The sequence below is a fragment of the Dendropsophus ebraccatus genome, chromosome 7 (genome assembly GCF_027789765.1).
Source record: "Dendropsophus ebraccatus isolate aDenEbr1 chromosome 7, aDenEbr1.pat, whole genome shotgun sequence".
NCBI lineage: Eukaryota > Metazoa > Chordata > Amphibia > Anura > Hylidae > Dendropsophus > Dendropsophus ebraccatus.
Window position 1 is genome coordinate 141763274 of NC_091460.1, and position 17501 is coordinate 141780774.

A 17501-nucleotide genomic window follows, 5' to 3' on the forward strand; every position below is an offset into this window, starting at 1 on the left:
AAAATCCCAGTAGATCAGCAGTTTCTGAAATACTCAGGCCAGCCCTTCTGGCACCAACAACCATGCCACGTTCAAAGGCCCTCAAATCACCTTTCTTCCCCATACTGATGCTCGGTTTGAACTGCAGGAGATTGTCTTGACCATGTCTACATGCCTAAATGCACTGAGTTGCCGCCATGTGATTGGCTGATTAGAAATTAAGTGGTAATGTGCAGTTGGACAGGTGTACCTAATAAAGTGGCCGGTGAGTGTATGTGCTCAAATGCTGCACAGCTGAAGGATGTAAAGGGTTATTGTTTATTTGTGTGTAATATGCATCTGTGAACCTATGGGAATCTTCACTTCTTTTATACTATCATCTCTCTCTTTACTTCTTCTACTGCACTCTTCACCCACTCACAGCACACCTTAGATACGCTGAGGAAGGAAGTCACGTGAGAGACAGAAAGAGTTAGTCAGTCTTAGTCAGAACCCCGTATGGGTAGGAAGCAAGACAAGACACAGCTCACAGTTTATTCTCAGTCTACTCTACACAACACTATGTAGTGTTAAAGGGGTAGTGCGGTGCTACATATTTATACACTAAATAACACACATTACAAAGTTATACAATTTTGTAATCTGTGTTAAGTGAATGGCGCCCTTCCCCGTGTTGTGCCTTATACCTACCAAATTAATGTCGACCCTGGCTGCCATCTTGGGACAATGACGTAATCTTCAGGAGGCCTGCCGGACCGCTCCAGCCGTCCCTCCAGCGGCGATTGGCTGAGCAGCTGATGACACACCACACTACCCCTTTAAGCCCTTACAGAAAAGGACAAGTCAGAGATCATCTCAACCCACGCCATGGACTAGGAGAGTCACAGTGCAGGACAGTATCCACAGACAGCAGTAAGCTAGGAACTGATCCGGAATAGAGCAAAGTTGCTTAGAGCCTATAAACTCTATCTTGCAGCGCGGTTGTCAGCAGGAAATCCTCATTATTCCGATCATCCCAGGTAACAAGGTCTGGGGCCTTGTGTCACCCTCATAGGACGGGTCACCTGACACTGGTGGGCATTAGGTAGTATGAAGACCCAAAGGTCAAAACACAGGCACAAGTATTTTCTTCTTCTTCTAAGTATTCTTCTACCTCATCCTCCAACATCCCGGCAGAGCACAGTACTACTTGGGTTGGGACTCTCACGACATCCTCCTCCCTGCTACTCTGATTCTTTGTATCTCTCAACACGTTACTCAGTCAGCACGACTGTACTCCTCACTCTATTCCTGTCACAGGTCTGGTTGCTGTATTATCAAGTGTACTACCGGGTGTATTATCAAGTGCTTTCTCAATAGAAACCTACCCTATCAAGGGAAAGCTGTATAACCTGCTGCACAGATGGACTTTTCAAGTAAAAACGAGATATGTATTATAAAGAGACTCTGGGATTCTTCACCGACACAATGTATACCACATCCTTGGGACATTTCCTATTTCTGTGGGTGGCAGTTCCAATATTCCAGGAGGGTCACTACACCACTCCAGCCCACCGTGATATCATCCCAAGGGACCCCATAGCAGCCCGGCAGGACAATGTGCACAGGGGAACAAGGTACAACTGGCCCTCTAAACTAAAAGCAGGTGTGCCACCATACCTGTGTGCCCAACCAGCACTGGCGTCACAACATAACATCACTGGGCCCGGCTGTATCTCGGCCAACCACCACCGGAGTGGCGTCACACCTCACCATCTAGCAAGTGACCGGCTGCTCCTCCGACACAACACCTTAGGGGGTCACCACACCAGCAGCTGTTGTTTCCTGGTACAAACCCATCTGTCCCAAATACACAGTGTATGTTTTGTAAAGATTCTGCCCATCCTGGAATAGACTCCCTATCAGGCTGAAGCTGTCAGGGGGAAGCGACCAAATCACTGTGAGAAATGGCGGCCTCCAGCATGGTGCATGGAGGTAAAACTGTGTGTCCGACCCAAGATTCTGGTCAACACCGCTGCCTCATGATAGAGCCTGAGATCAGGCAACCCCAATCCTCTCATCTACTTAGGTTTGGTGTATGTTTGCCCACTGACCTCTCCCCCACATATATCTGCTAAATGCCTGCTGTAATATTCTAAAGGGTATGCTGATGGGAACTCTTTCTTTCAAATCAACTAGTTTCAGAATAGTTATATAGATTTGTAATTTACTTCTATGTAAAAAAAAAAATATTTACTCTTCCCATACTTATCAGCTACAGAAAGTGATGTGTTCTCTCTAGTCTGACACAGTGCTCTCTGCTGCCACCTCTGTCCATGTCAGGAACTGTCCAGAGTAGTAGCAAATCCCCATAGAAAACCTCTCCTGCTCTGGACAGTTTCTGACATGGTCACATGGACAGAGGTGGCAGCAGAGAGCACTGTATCAGACTGGAGAGAATACACCACTTCCTGCAGGACATGCAGCAGCTGATAAGTACTGGAATACTAGGGATTTTTAAATAGAAGTAAATTACAGAAGTAAAATATCAGTTTCTGAAACCAGACGATTTGAAAGAAAAAGATTTTTGCCCCTTTCAAACACGTATTTAAAAAAAACATAGGAGACTCAATTTTCAAGTGTCACAACTAGAATCCTAGATCCGCTGCTCCACTGCTAGTGGTGGCGTATGCTGCACCAGGGAGCAGAGTCTAAGGGGCCACTGGTCTTCACCTGCGCTCACTGCAAGGTGGGATGGACTTGCTCTGGCAGGTGATCCCCAGGTCGTTACCCTGGCTTGGCTTGCTCAGCCAATCACTGGCTGCGGTGTTGTCCTGATTCAGTCAGTGATTAGCTAAGGGCCCTATTACACCAAACGATTTTCCGCCATATTTGGCCGATTACCGACTGATAATTGCTTGCTGTAAGAGGTCACATGAGAAGACAACAATTAGCTGACCTACACAATGTCGGCTGATCATTATCTTAAAACAAAACAACAATAGTGATGGTCTTCCGGACGTTGCTCTGTGCAATTGGAGCAGCAGACCGCCGCTATGGGCTATCCGATCTAAGGATAGTCCAGGCAGGCCCTCCTGCTGCTCCCCGGCTCACTGTCTGTGCAGGTAATAGCACAGTGAGCAGAGAACGAGGAACAAGCAACCTGACAAGTCGGAGCTTACTTGCTTCTTAAAGGGGATCTATCAGCAGGTTGGACGAATCTTATAGTGCCTGGGACGCTGAGGAGGAAGGTATGTGTGTTACCTTCCTCCTCGGTGCCGGTCCCCTGCTGTTAGAGTAATCTTCGCTCCTGAGCACTGCTGCATCATCCGACCTGCCCGCTCCATTGATTATCATTAGAAGGGGCAGGCTGGATGACGCGGCAGGGCGGACTTTAGCCTAACAGCACCTTTAAATATCTGGTAATTTAGGATTTATAAAACATGGCTGCTTTCTTTACAAATACAGCGCAACCCCTGCCCTCAGGTTGTGTGTGGTGTTACAACTCTGCACCATTAACCTCAATGACAACGTCCCGGAGGAGCGATCTCCCCCACTAGACACCAGGGAACGGCTGCATACAGTAATCGGAGGCAGCTGTCAACTTTGACAGCTGCCTCCGATTACCTTATTAGCGGGCACGGTGTGATCGCGGCCCCCGGGATCGCGGCGGTTCAGAGCGGGGTCACCGTGCGGCCCCACTCTGAACACCTCCTGGGGACATATGACGTACGGGTGCGTCATATGTCCTTAAGAGGTTAAAGGAGAAGTCCTAGCAGGGTTTTTTTTCCACAAGTGCCAGGAAGGGGGAAGGATAAAAGAGATAACATACCGCCGTCCTGCGGGAAGTTGTGTATTCTTTCCAGTCTGGGGAGCAGGAGAGGTTTTCTATGGGGATTTGCTGCTGCTCTGGACAGTTCCTGACATGGACAGAGGTGGCAGCAGAGAGCACTGTGTCAGACTGGAGAGAATACACCACTTCCTGCAGGACATACAGCAGCTGATAAGTACTGGAAGACTGGTGATTTTTAAATAAAAGTAAATTACAAATCTATACTTTCTTATTCCAGCTGATTTAAAGAAAGAAGATTGTCACCGGAGTACCCCTTAAAATTTGAGACATTTGGGCCATAATAACCTTTGTCTGTCTGCAATACCAGCAGTGACCGCTAGAGGCCCCCAGTCTGCAGGCGCTGAGCAGTGACCACGCCGGCCGTATGTAGTAATAAGAGCGGCTATGGCCGGGGTGGCCTCTCTAATGCACTGGAGGACTAGGAGGCGGCCGGCTTTAGTCTCTACACTCGAGTCCTCCAGCCCCATGGTGTAAGCGGCGCTGTACCGCACACAGCGCCTCCTCATCCCCGCACAGCGCCGGCACAGTGTGTGGGCGTACACGCTGTAAGCGGAAGGAGGCCAGCGGCGGGTCATGGCGCAGGCGCAGTTCTCCCCGTGACCCGGGAAGCCGTCCCTCCTCCTTCCGCCATTTTGGCCTCTGCTTCTTGTCGGGTCTGTTCTGTTACCACGTGAAGCACCCGGCCGGGGCCCCGACAGGCCCGGGAGGAGGAGAGGAAGCAGCCAGGCCGGTGTAGACGGGAGCCGTGACCTCATCGTCAGTCCCCGAGTCAGGAGACGCCGAGCGGCGAGGGGGGCAGCGGGAGCAGCAGCGTACGGGCCCGTGCGGACGGGTGAGGAGCGGCCGCGAGATGCCGAGTGTCAGCCTCCCGCCCAAGGAGAACGCGCTCTTCAAGAGGATCCTGGTGAGAACAGGCGCCTAGCGTTGCCGCAGCCTGCGGGGGGCGCCACAGCCGGGGAGAGGGGGGCCCGGTGACAGGAGCCGAGAGGGGCCACAGCCGGGGAGAGGGGGGCCCGGTGACAGGAGCCGAGAGGGGGGCCCGGTGACAGGAGCCGAGAGGGGCCACAGCCGGAGAGAGGGGGGCCCGGTGACAGGAGCCGAGAGGGGCCACAGCCGGAGAGAGGGGGGCCCGGTGACAGGAGCCGAGAGGGGGGCCCGGTGACAGGAGCCGAGAGGGGCCACAGCCGGGTAGAGGGGGGCCCGGTGACAGGAGTCGTGGAGGGGCCACAGCCGGGGAGAGGGGGGCCCGGTGACAGGAGCCGAGAGGGGGGCCCGGTGACAGGAGCCGAGAGGGGCCACAGCCGGGTAGAGGGGGGCCCGGTGACAGGAGTCGTGGAGGGGCCACAGCCGGGGAGAGGGGGGCCCGGTGACAGGAGCCTAGAGGGGGGCCCGGTGACAGGAGCCGAGAGGGGCCGGGGAGAGGGGGGCCCGGTGATAGGAGCCGAGAGGGGCCATAGCCTGGGAGAGGGGGGCCCGGTGACAGGAGTCGAGAGGGGCCACAGCCGGCGAGAGGGGGGCCCGGTGATAGGAGCCGAGAGGGGCCACAGCCAGGGTGACAGGAGCCGAGAGGGACCACAGCCTGGGAGAGGGGGGCCCGGTGACAGGAGTCGAGAGGGGCCACAGCCAGGGAGAGGGGGGCCCGTGACAGGAGTCGAGAGGGGCCACAGCCGGGGTGACAGGAGCCGAGGGGGGCCCGGTGACAGGAGTCGAGAGGGGCCACAGCCGGGGAGAGGGGGGCCCGGTGACAGGAGTCGAGAGGGGCCACAGCCGGGGAGAGGGGGGCCCGGTGACAGGAGCCGAGAGGGGCCACAGCCGGAGAGAGGGGGGCCCGGTGACAGGAGCCGAGAGGGACCACAGCCGGAGAGAGGGGGGCCCGGTGACAGGAGTCGAGAGGGGCCACAGCCGGGGAGAGGGGGGCCCGGTGACAGGAGTCGAGAGGGGCCACAGCCGGGGAGAGGGGGGCCTGGTGAGAGGTGCCACAGTGCGTGGTGTGCTGTGAGGGAGGCGGAGTACGGGCCCCCAGCAGCATCACCGGCCCGGTAACCTCTCCCTGATGGGGTGCGGGATTATCTGATGACTCTGCAGAATGAGGCCCCTATACTCTGCTGCCTGCTATCCCAGCATGCCCTGCAACTGAGGGATCACACTACAAATCCCAGCATACCCTGCCAGTCAGAGCAACTGACTAATCCCACTACAAATCCCAGCGTGCCCTGCCAGTCAGAGCAACCGAGAGATCACTACAAATCCCAGCATACCCTGCCAGTCAGAGCAACCAAGAGATCACTACAAATCCCAGCGTGCCCTGCCATGCACAACAACCGAGGGATCCCCAGCTAGTGCACAACTATCCCAGCATGCCCTGTTGATCTGTGATGCAGAACTACAGCTCCCAGCATGCCATAGCAATCTGTGGCACTCTGGCTGGTGTAAAACCACAACTCCCAGCATGCCTTCACAGCCGAAGCAACCTGTAGTGTATCCCCCACCTGTGTTTAGTTTGTCCCCTTTCATTCCCCAGCAGTGAGCCTGCAGTGCTCTGTGAGCTGGATCCCTGGATCCTCACATTGTGCTCATCCTGCAGGATACTTTTATTTTAAGAGTAAAAAAAAAATATTAAATATCCCTCATGTTTCTGATCACTCGCTGTTACAGTGCTGACTGATCACCGCTGATCTCCACTTCCTGCTTCCGTCTGAACACACAGGAAATCACTGTGCAGCCAATCACAGGCTGAGGTGTGGCCCTACTGCGGCCGGTCATTGGCTGAGCAGCGTTTCCTGTGTGCTGAGTGATAACAGGAAGTGGAGATGAGGGATCAGGGGGGAGGTGAGTAATCCAGTAACCCAGTCTCTCCCTCCCTTCTACATTACAGCTATGGAAGGTGAAGGGATCTGTGTGACCTGTATGTTACCGCATCCGGGGTGGATTCCTAGCGATTGTCGGGTCACACTGCAGCACCATTTCCTCACATTAGCCGTAATGTTGTAAAATTCAGAGAGGACGACGCACTGACCTGTAACCGATGATACAGACTAAATTACCTGAGCCTAAAGGGGTTCTCCCAAAGAAGCAGCCTCTTCCCCAAAGCTATACCCATGTTAAATAAAATGATACAGTAACAAAGGGTCTAGTGTAATGGACTCCAGTATTCCCGTGTGTATTAGGCTGGGTTCACACTAAGTTTTTGTAATCCGCTTTTTTTCTTTTTTTTTTTTTTTTTTTTTTTTGCAAAAAACTGATGTGTACATCTGTTTTAATCCGTTTTTCCATTGACTTCCATTATAATTAAAACAGATCTATTTTTTGTAACGGACACAAAAATGAGGTCGACCACGTTTTTGTGTACGCTAAAAAACATCCGGGTTTTTTTTATAATAGAAGTTAATGGAAAAATGGATGCACACAGTTGCATCCGTTTTTTTCATCAGTTTTTCATCCGTTTTTTTTTTTGCACAAAAACAGATGAAAAAAAACTGATTGCAAAAACGTAGTGTGAACCCAGCCGTACCATCTGCAGACCGCGCTAGATCCATGTCTGCCAGGGTTTTTTAGTACTGGAGCATTGCTGGTGACAATGACTTGGTGTGAACTGTATCATGTCTGGAGAGTTCATTGTAGGTCGTCTTTAATATTTGATGTAGTCTGTGCTTCCAGAAATAGCAGGAGAAGGAAGATTTATAGAAAAACACTGACTAGTCGCCCTGAGGGGATGAGCGGGTCTGAGGCACAGTCCTGACTACTGGAAGAATCTACTGTATTAAGGGGCGAGACTGTGCCCTTTTACACAAAGATTATCTGCCAAAGATTTGAAGCCAAAGCCAGGAATGGATTTGAAAAGAGGAGAAATCTCAGGCTTTCCGATATGACCTGGTCTCTGTTTATAGTCTGTTTCTGGCTTTGGCTTCAAACCTTTGACAGCTAATCTGTCATAATCTTTCTGTGTAAATGGACCCTAAAACAATAAGCTGTCAGCAGTGCAGGAAAGTTTGCTAAATGATTGTATATGATGAGTCCTGCAAGTTTAAAGGGGTTTTCTTTAAATCAGTTGGTGTCAGAAAGTAGATTTGTAATTTACTTCTATTTAAAAATCTACAGTCTTCCGAGATTTATCAGCTGCTGTATGTCCTGCAGGAAGTGGTGGATTCTTTCCAGTCTGACACGGCGCTCTCTGCTGCCACCTCTGTCCATGTCAGGAACTGTCCAGAGCAGGAGCAAAGTACATGGACAGAGGTGGCAGCAGAGAGCACTGTGTCAGACCAAAAAGAATAAAAGAATACACCACTTCCAGCAGGACATACAGCAGCTGATAAGTACTAGAAGACTGGATATTTTTAAATAGAAGTTAGTTATAAATCTATATAACTTTGACATCAGTTGATTTAAAACGATTTTTTTCCCCACTGGAGTACCCCTTTAACTATGTTAGTAGAGATGGGAATACCCTGAGTGTAGCTATATATCATACAGTCGCAGCTCAAGCAGAACGTCTACCATGTGCATGTTACAGGCCAAGAGCGGCCTACTCAGGTGGTTGGACAGGGTCGGTGAGCTCCATTTGTCATAGTAAGGACAGTAGCTGCACCCTGCAACCTGTTTGATCCTTTTCTGCTCACAGACCAGGGAGCTGTCGGCCGAGCCCGAACAGTAATAATAGCTAGAAAGACGGCCAATGTATGTCCGTGGTCACACCGCAGGTTTTCATGTAAGAAATCTGAGGGACACGCTTGGATTTCTGCTGTGTATTTTGCTGCACTGAAGGCCCCCCACACTTTATCCTCATTCAGCAGGTTTTATATGGATGTTTTTTAGGGGTTTTCTAGTAGTTAAAAAAATAAAGTGCACAGGCTGGATCTGGGGGGAAATATTGTACTTGCCCCCCGAGCACATGAGAAAATGAGTGGCAATGAGTGTACCGTGTCATCAGTGGGGAAGGAAGTGTCCGTGTTCACACTGAATATTTTTGTTTGAGCTCGCATTTCAAATATGCTGAATAAGCGACGTGACTTGTTCTAAGGGTCCTAATACATGGAGCCATTTTTAACGATTAACGATCTCAAACGAGATTGTTTATCGTTCACCTGAAATCGTTCACCATATTACACAGAACGATGTTCGTTCGTTGCGATTGTTACTACGATTGTTATTGCGATGGTTACTATGATGGTTTATTCCTTCTGATCCCAGCAAAACGATGAACAATGTGCAATTACACTGAACGATTAGTGAACGAATGCGGAATTACAGCAAACAATTAGCAGAAATTTTAGGTTCAGATCTAAGTCACCGATCAGCGGCATACGAACGATTTTCCGATCGTTGCCTGCAATTACACTGAACGATTATCGTTTAAATTTTAATGATATAATGATTTTTTGCACAATAATCGTCCCGTGTAATAGGGCCCTTAGCATATTACGTGGGAAAGCACTGGTCGCCAATTATTCCCATTTAATGTGGATTATACGCTTTAGAAATGAGGCTTCCGTCGAAACTTGTCACACATCAAATAGCATGAACACAGCCCCATAGCCGCAGCTAGATACCGTTCCATCAGAAGTGTTAGCTCAGTCTCCAGCCCCATCTCTGCTGTCCTGAATGACTACTTCATGACTAACTAAAATAAGGGTGCCTTCACACGTACCAGACCCGCAGCTAAATCCACTGCAGATCCATGTAGTGTGAAGGTCTATGGGTTACATATCCGCAGCAGAATGAAAATTCCACTGCAGGTATGTAAATGTAAATAGTGTTCAGGGGAGGTGAGGGGGACAGACTGGTCTGCTGGAGAGGTGAGGAGGACAGACTGGTCTGCCGGAGAGGTGAGGGGGACAGACTGGTCTGCCGGAGAGGTGAGGGGGACAGACTGGTCTGCCGGAGAGGTGAGGGGGACAGACTGGTCTGCCGGAGAGGTGAGGGGGACAGACTGGTCTGCCGGAGAGGTGAGGGGGACAGACTGGTCTGCCGGAGAGGTGAGGGGGACAGACTGGTCTGCCGGAGAGGTGAGGGGGACAGACTGGTCTGCCGGAGAGGTGTCTGATGGGTGACGGGCAGCACAGATGTACACATTTTCGTTTTGTTTCTTGAACTACTGTTGGGTGGCAGCGTTAAGACTCGACACGGCCTCCTCTCCTGCCACCAGGATTTGTGTTGGGTACTGCAGGGCTGTATGTCTGTAGTCCCCTGACCCTGCTCTGACACACACAGCGCTATAGATTTGTAATTTACTCCAGTCTTCCAGTACTTATCAGCTGCTGTATGTCCTTCAGGAAGTGGTGTATTCTTTCCAGTCTGACACAGTGCTCTCTGCTGCCACCTCTGTCCATGTCAGGAACTGTCCAGAGCAGCAGCAAATCCCCATAGAAAACCTCTCCTGCTCTCCAGACTGTAAAGAATACACCACTTCCTGCAGGACATACAGCAGCTGATAAGTACTGGAAGACTGGAGATTTTTTAATAGACGTAAATTACAAATCTCTGGCACTTTCTGGCACCAATTGATTTGAAAGAAAACACTTTTTGGTGAACTATCCCTTTAATATCCTGGTGCTGTCTACATTTAGACCCATTTTATTCCTAGTAAGTTATCGATGCTTAAGACGTCCTAATGGCGGCTATGAGTGGTATTTATCTGTCCTCGCGTCTGTGATACCACTGGCACTGTGCACAGCACGGTATTGTTCTCGCACAGTACAATAAGTTGCAGATACTATGTAGGGGACGGAGCCTTTCCTGCCATGCATGCCCCCACCACATAACAAGGGGATATTGTAAGGTCGGCACAGCGACGTGCGCAGCTTGCAGGCTGTGACCTGCGTTCATCTAAGTTGGCAGTGTGCATGAGGCAGCCTGAGCACATAATGCTTCCTGTTCATGTCCCTCCCATGAGAGGCAGACACAAGCCTTCAAGTGTTTGGAGCAGCTGGAATATTGCTGCTTCAGCATCTTTTACCATCCGCCCACATAGTAAATTGTATCTCTGCATTATGACCTCAGCATGTACAGGTATGGGATGTACAAAGCGCTTGGGACTTGCTGCACCATGCCCACTTTGCTTTCTGCCTCCGCTTCCTTTAGAATAAGATGGCCGAGTCCAGACCATGTTCTATCATTTCAAATGAAAACCTAGTTGATATTTTAAAGGGGTACTCCGGTGAAAATCTTTTTCTTTCAAATCAACTGGTTTCAGAAAGTTATATAGATTTTTAATTTACTTCTATGTAACACTCTCCAGTCTTCCAGTACTTATCAGCTGCTGTATGTCCTGCAGGAAGTGGTGTATTCTCTCCAGCCTGACAGTGCTCTCTGCTGCCACCTCTGTCCATGTCAGGAACTGTCCAGAGCAGCAGCAAATCCCCATAGAAAACCTCTCCTGCTCTGGACAGTTCCTGACATGGACAGAGGTGGCAGCAGAGAGCACTGTGTCAGACTGGTGAGAATACACCACTTCCTGCAGGACATACAGCAGCTGATTAGTACTGGAAGACTGAAGATTTTTTTTTTAAATAGAAGTAAATTACAAATCTATATAACTTTCTGAAACCAGTTGATTTTGAAAGAAAAAGTTTTTTGCTGGAGTACTCCTTTTAATATATGGTACCAGTGCTCTCTGATAGAAGCAGGTTATAGGTATGTATGGACCAGTAGGGTATGGGGCCGCACAGGGCAGAGATGGTGCAGTCGCAGATGGTTTTTCACGTTTCAGAAGCGGCCACGTGTGGCACAGTCTTAGACGCAGCAGCACAGTCAGGCGAGTCTCCTGATCCTCAGCAGTCGTAGCAGTGTAACCACGGCTCTATCTCCGCACATAACATGTGGAGCCAGCACTTGTGGGCTGTATTTATAAACCTCCACCTGTTTCCTCCATGAACGGCTATGTCTCCTCTTACCACTTCCACAGCCATCCAACTATGTGTCCTCATTTTATGTCAATGTTTAATATGCTCTTTATATATCTAGTAAGGTAACATATAAAGTATAGAATAAGGTAACTGTACTGTAGGTACCTTTGGAGTTCACTACTTTTGGAGAGCATGTAATATATATATTATTATTTATTTATTTTTTTGCTGACGCTAAGAATTCTGTTGTCCTGGCAGAAAGCACGAAGTCTTCCTTCTCATTCTGTATGACATTGTGGCTGTATGTAGCTGCATTCTGTTTATTTGCTGTACACTATTGAAGTACAGGGATAGGTACAGCTGAAGGCGAAATCTCCTCCTTTCTAATCTCAAGGAATGCCTGTGGATTGGTAGCTATTGTGTGACATGTTTTCAGGGAATACTGCTTTCAGCTTTAGGCCACATAGATCAGACGTTTTCCAGCTGTTACAAAACTACAATTTCCATCATGCCTGGACAGCCAAAGCTTTAGCTTTGGCTGTCCAGGCATGATGGGAATTGTAGTTTTGAAGCAGTTGGAGGGCCTGAGTTTGACACCCCTTCAGTTTTGTCAATGAATCCTAACATATCCCTGTCTAAGACTACTTCTAAGCTTGGCATTGTTTGCTCCCTCATAGAGAATAAATCAAAGATGGAAAACCTTCAGCCCTCCAGCTTTTGCAAAACTACAACTCCCATCATGCCTGGACAGCCTTTGGCTGGGAATTGTAGTTTTGCAACAGCTGGAGGGCCGAATGTTCCCCATCCCTGAAATAAATGATGTGCTGGTCGTGCATGCTTGCCACCACCCCTATTTATTCATGGCACTGGTGTCCTCACTTCTCTGGATTGGTAAAGGTCCCCATGGTCAAACCCTAAGTTTTGTCTCAGCAATTAAAGGGGTAGTTAAGCAAAAAACAATTACGTTTATTTTTTTTTTTACAAAGTCTTCAAGTACTTATCAACTGCTGCATGTCCTACAGGAAGTGGTGTATTCTTTCCAGTCTGCAAAGCAGGAGAGGATTTCGATGGGGATTTGCTACTGCTCTCTACAGTTCCTGACATGAACAGTGGTGGCAGCAGAGAGAACTGTGTCAGATTAGAAGGAATACACCACTTCCTGCAGGACATACAGCAGCTGATAAGTATGGGAAGACTGGAGATATTTTAATAGAAGTAAATTACAAATCTGTGGCAACAGTTGATTTCAAAGAATTTTTTTTGGTGAACAACCCCTTTAAAACTGAAATATCTATATCTATCTATATATGTATATATATATTATTTATATATACACTCACCGGCCACTTTATTAGGTACACCATGCTAGTAATGGGTTGGACCCCCTTTTGCCTTCAGAACTGCCTCAATTCTTCATAGATAGATACAACAAGGTGCTGGAAGCTTCCTCAGAGATTTTGGTCCATAGTGACATGATGACATCACACAGTTGCCGCAGATTTGTCGGCTGCACATCCATGATGCCAATCTCCCGTTCCACCACATCCCAAAGATGCTCTATTGGATTGAGATCTGGTGACTGTGGAGGCCATTGGAGTACAGTGACCTCATTGTCATGTTCAAGAAACCAGTCTGAGATGCTTCTAGCTTTATGACATGGCGCATTATCCTGCTGAAAGTAGCCATCAGATGTTGGGTCCATTGTGGTCATAAAGGGATGGACATGGTCAGCAACAATACTCAGGTAGGCTGTGGCGTTGCAACGATGCTCAATTGGTACCAAGGGGCCCAAAGAGTGCCAAGAAAATATTCCCCACACCATGACACCACCACCACCAGCCTGAACCGTTGATACAAGGCAGGATGGATCCATGCTTTCATGTTGTTGACGCCAAATTCTGACCCTACCATCCGAATGTTGCAGCAGAAATCGAGACTCATCAGACCAGGCAACGTTTTTCCAATCTTCTACTGTCCAATTTCGATGAGCTTGTGCAAATTGTAGCCTCAGTTTCCTGTTCTTAGCTGAGCGGAGTGGCACCCGGTGTGGTCTTCTGCTGCTGTAGCCCATCTGCCTCAAAGTTGGACGTACTGTGCGTTCAGAGATGCTCTTCTGCCTACCTTGGATGTAACGCTTGGCTATTTGAGTCACTGTTGCCTTTCTATCAGCTGGAACCAGTCTGCCCATTCTCCTCTGACCTCTGGCATCAACAAGACATTTCCACCCACAGAACTGCCGCTCACTAGATGTTTTTTCTTTTTCGGACCATTCTCTGTAAACCCTAGAGATGGTGGTGCGTGAAAATCCCAGTAGATCAGCAGTTTCTGAAATACTCAGACCAGCCCTTCTGGCACCAACAACCATGCCACATTCAAAGGCACTCAAATCACCTTTCTTCCCCATACTGATGCTCGGTTTGAACTGCAGGAGATTGTCTTGACCATGTCTACATGCCTAAATGCACTGAGTTGCCGCCATGTGATTGGCTGATTAGAAATTAAGTGGTAACGTGCAGTTGGACAGGTGTACCTAATAAAGTGGCCGGTGAGTGTATATATATATATATATATATATATATATATACACGCCCTTATATGGGTTATGGGTTATATTTTCTAATTTCTTTCTAACAAGTAGCATGTAAGGGCTGTTTCCCTGACACTCCCTTCCCCCACCAAGCTGGGAAATGCTCAAGCCTCAGCGCTCGTATGCATCATGTGACGTAACTAGCCTAAAGCTAACCACACAACCGCCATGACTAGAGCTTTCTGTATGCTCACTTAGTGAACCTGTCACCTTCAACATGGGGGTCTGATCCTTTCAGCAGCGTTACAGAGAGGGAGGAGCTGAGCAGATTTATTTATAATATGGAGGGAATATTGGTATAACCAGTCATTTATGGATCGATATCCCTTCCCTAAATGACTGTGCACACAGGTAGCTGTCAACCATTGCTCAAGACTACCCATGGGACTGCTAAGGCTTTTCATCAATGAATGAATAAGTTATACTGAATCATTTTCCACAAAACTGTATATAAATCTGCACGGCTTCCCTTCCTCTATAAGAGGGGTAGGGAACCTCGGCTCCCTAGCTAAAGCTTTGGCTGTCCAGGCATGATGGGAGTTGTAGTTTTGAAACAGCTGGAGGGGTGAAGGTTCCCTACCCCTCCTCTATAACACGATACATATACAGTGTGACGGCGTCACTACAGGGATATCCACTTTATATGCACAGAATAGAGGATAACAAGCTCAGTAATGCTCGGATGTCCCATAGAGAGTGAACAGGGTATTGGCTGCTCCATACATTCTCAGGATTGGTGGGGATCCCAGCGGTCAGACCCCCCAATCAGCAGTCCAGTCATTCCCCGTCCGGGACACCTGTAAGAGCTCAGAAGAGATACAAAGAAATGGTATGGTGATAGGATTGCACAGTCCTCATTTAAGTACTAATATATATATTTTCTATCTTTTCAGAGGTGTTATGAACACAAGCAATATCGAAATGGGTTGAAGTTTTGCAAACAGATCCTGTCCAATCCCAAATTTGCTGAACATGGAGGTAAATATGAGATATATAACTGTATAGTGTATAGCAGGGGGGTCAAACTCAGGCCCTCCAGCTGTTACAAAACTACAGTTCCCATCATGCCTGGACAGCCAAAGCTTTAGCTTTAACTGTCCAGGCATGATGGGAATTGTAGTTCTGAATCAGCTGGAGGGCCTGAGTGTGACACCTGTGGTATATACAGAAGACAGTAACATACTGATGGTTTTGTTTGCATTGTTTTCCTTTTGAAGCAGCATTTACTTGTGTCATTGACAGATCTTACCTCCTTGCTGAGATCTGTTTCCACCTGTAAAAGAACCCCCTTTCTAAATGGGGGAACAAGCTAAAGAAGTGAGAAAATCTATAGATTAAATCTGCTTATGAGTTCTAACACATTGTGTTCTTTAGAACTGATTTGTTATATAAAGAAACTACTGTGTGAAACTCTTCCTCCCAGGGCCTGGTCCATATCATCCCCCCAATTGTAGATTCTTATTAGAATAGATAGTAGAAGGGTTCGAATCTCTGTCACTATCACTATGGCAGTCTCCCTGACTCTTTGCACTGGAGAATAGAAACATTTTTTTCTATTGGTGTGAAGGTGTGTATCTCTTAGTGCGTGTGTTACCTTTCTTTTTCCGATGTGTGCTGTACTTTGTTCCCAATCTGTGCCGTAACTTTCTCCGCAAGTGTCAAAGATGGGTAGTGATGATGCGTTCATGCAGCACTTCGGCCCACCTCACCACTACTTCCTCCTCCCAGCTTCTCTTGAATATTCATTGTGTCTGTCCTCTGGGCCTCCTGGCGGCGTCCTCTTTAGCTGCGCATGCGCCGTTGATGGCAAGGGCCGCGCATGCGCCCTGGTTCTGTGCCTCGAGCGTGCTCCTGTGATTTGCGCATGCACCATAGTGCGGCGCAGGGGCACTGAGGGCCAAAGCCTATGCCCTCAATTGCTTCGCTCATGCGCGAATTGGTCCGCAGGAGCGTGAACAATGCAGTTAAAGATGTCGCCGCCAGGAGGCCCGGAGGAAGGACGCAATGAATATTCAAGAGAAGCTGGGAGGAGGAAGTAGTGGTGAGGTGGGCCGAAGTGCGGCATGATCGCATCACCACTACCCCTCTTTGACACTTGTAGAGAAAGTTACGGCACAGATTGGGGACCAAGTACAGCACCCATCAGAAAAAGAAAGAGAACTTGCGCACTAAGAGACACACACCTTCATTGCACTGTCAGCACCTCAGAACCAGAACAGGTGCTGACAGATTCCTTTTAAGTATTATTGAAGCACAGACAGATATGTCAAGGAGACACATGGGACCTTTTATATAAGAGTCAATGTGGCCCATACCAGTACTCACTCATAAATGTCAGCAATTCACACCTGAATGTACAGTATATTTGAGGAATAGGGTACAATCCTAATGTGAGCCAGATCAAATAAAAAAACCTTAAAAAAAAAAAAATTTACTCAAGTTTTACATGGTGGCCTTAAGTTGAAGTGTACCTAAACCTTCAGACTTCAGAGACCCCAGACCATCGGTAGACAGAAGCCCCCCAACCCCGGACATGTCTCTATGATGTCAGAAGTTGTCTTAAAGTTTAAAACTGCTCTGTACCCACAGTCTGTCCTGCTCTAAAACTGCTTGTACCATCGGATAGCTGCTTTTAATCCAAGATCTGTCCTGGGGTCTGTTCGGCAGTGCTGTGTCAAATTGGTGTGGCCTAGAGTGTCTGTTCCCTAGGCTTGCACTGCCTCTCTGTCTCTTCTCCCCACCCTCTTCACTATTAGGAATGCCCCTGGCAAATTTCTCCTAATCACCGCTTGTCTAAACACTGCACGCGGGCCTTAAAGGCCGGACTTCTTCTTTTATAGTACATTCTAAAGTAGGTTGGAGTTAGATGCAACACTTTGATGTGCCATTATGTGGCATGTATATTGAGGCATGTATATTACAAGAAAAATCCAGGTGACATTGTTTGTTTTCTCTCCTATAGAAACGCTAGCAATGAAAGGACTGACTTTAAATTGTCTTGGGAAGAAGGAAGATGCTTATGATCTTGTACGCCGAGGACTAAGGAACGACCTCAAAAGTCATGTCTGTATCCTTTTAAGCTTAGTCATATTCCGTTACGCAATTGTAAAATTTAGGAATATTATAGCAGTATTAGCATTAGCCCTGTCTGTTCTATGGAGGGGGGAGGAGGGAGATTAGTTGGCAGCAGAGAACAAAGGATGACACAGGGAGCTGTGTGAAAGCCGGTATTGAGAGGTCAGTGCTGACTTCAGAGGAGGTA

At 48.3% G+C, this 17501-nt stretch overlaps 1 protein-coding gene across 1 annotated transcript in view; it reads left to right on the plus strand.

The window, feature by feature from the left end:
• The first annotated feature begins 4265 nt into the window (after window positions 1-4265).
• Window positions 4266-17501, plus strand: part of NAA15 (N-alpha-acetyltransferase 15, NatA auxiliary subunit) — a 35115-nt gene continuing 21879 nt past the window's right edge. The window contains exons 1-3 of the mRNA XM_069978623.1: window positions 4266-4715; window positions 15133-15217; window positions 17202-17306. Of these exons, the coding sequence (XP_069834724.1) occupies window positions 4662-4715; window positions 15133-15217; window positions 17202-17306 (244 nt within the window). The 5' untranslated portion in view covers window positions 4266-4661. The remainder of the gene's footprint in view (window positions 4716-15132; window positions 15218-17201; window positions 17307-17501) is intronic.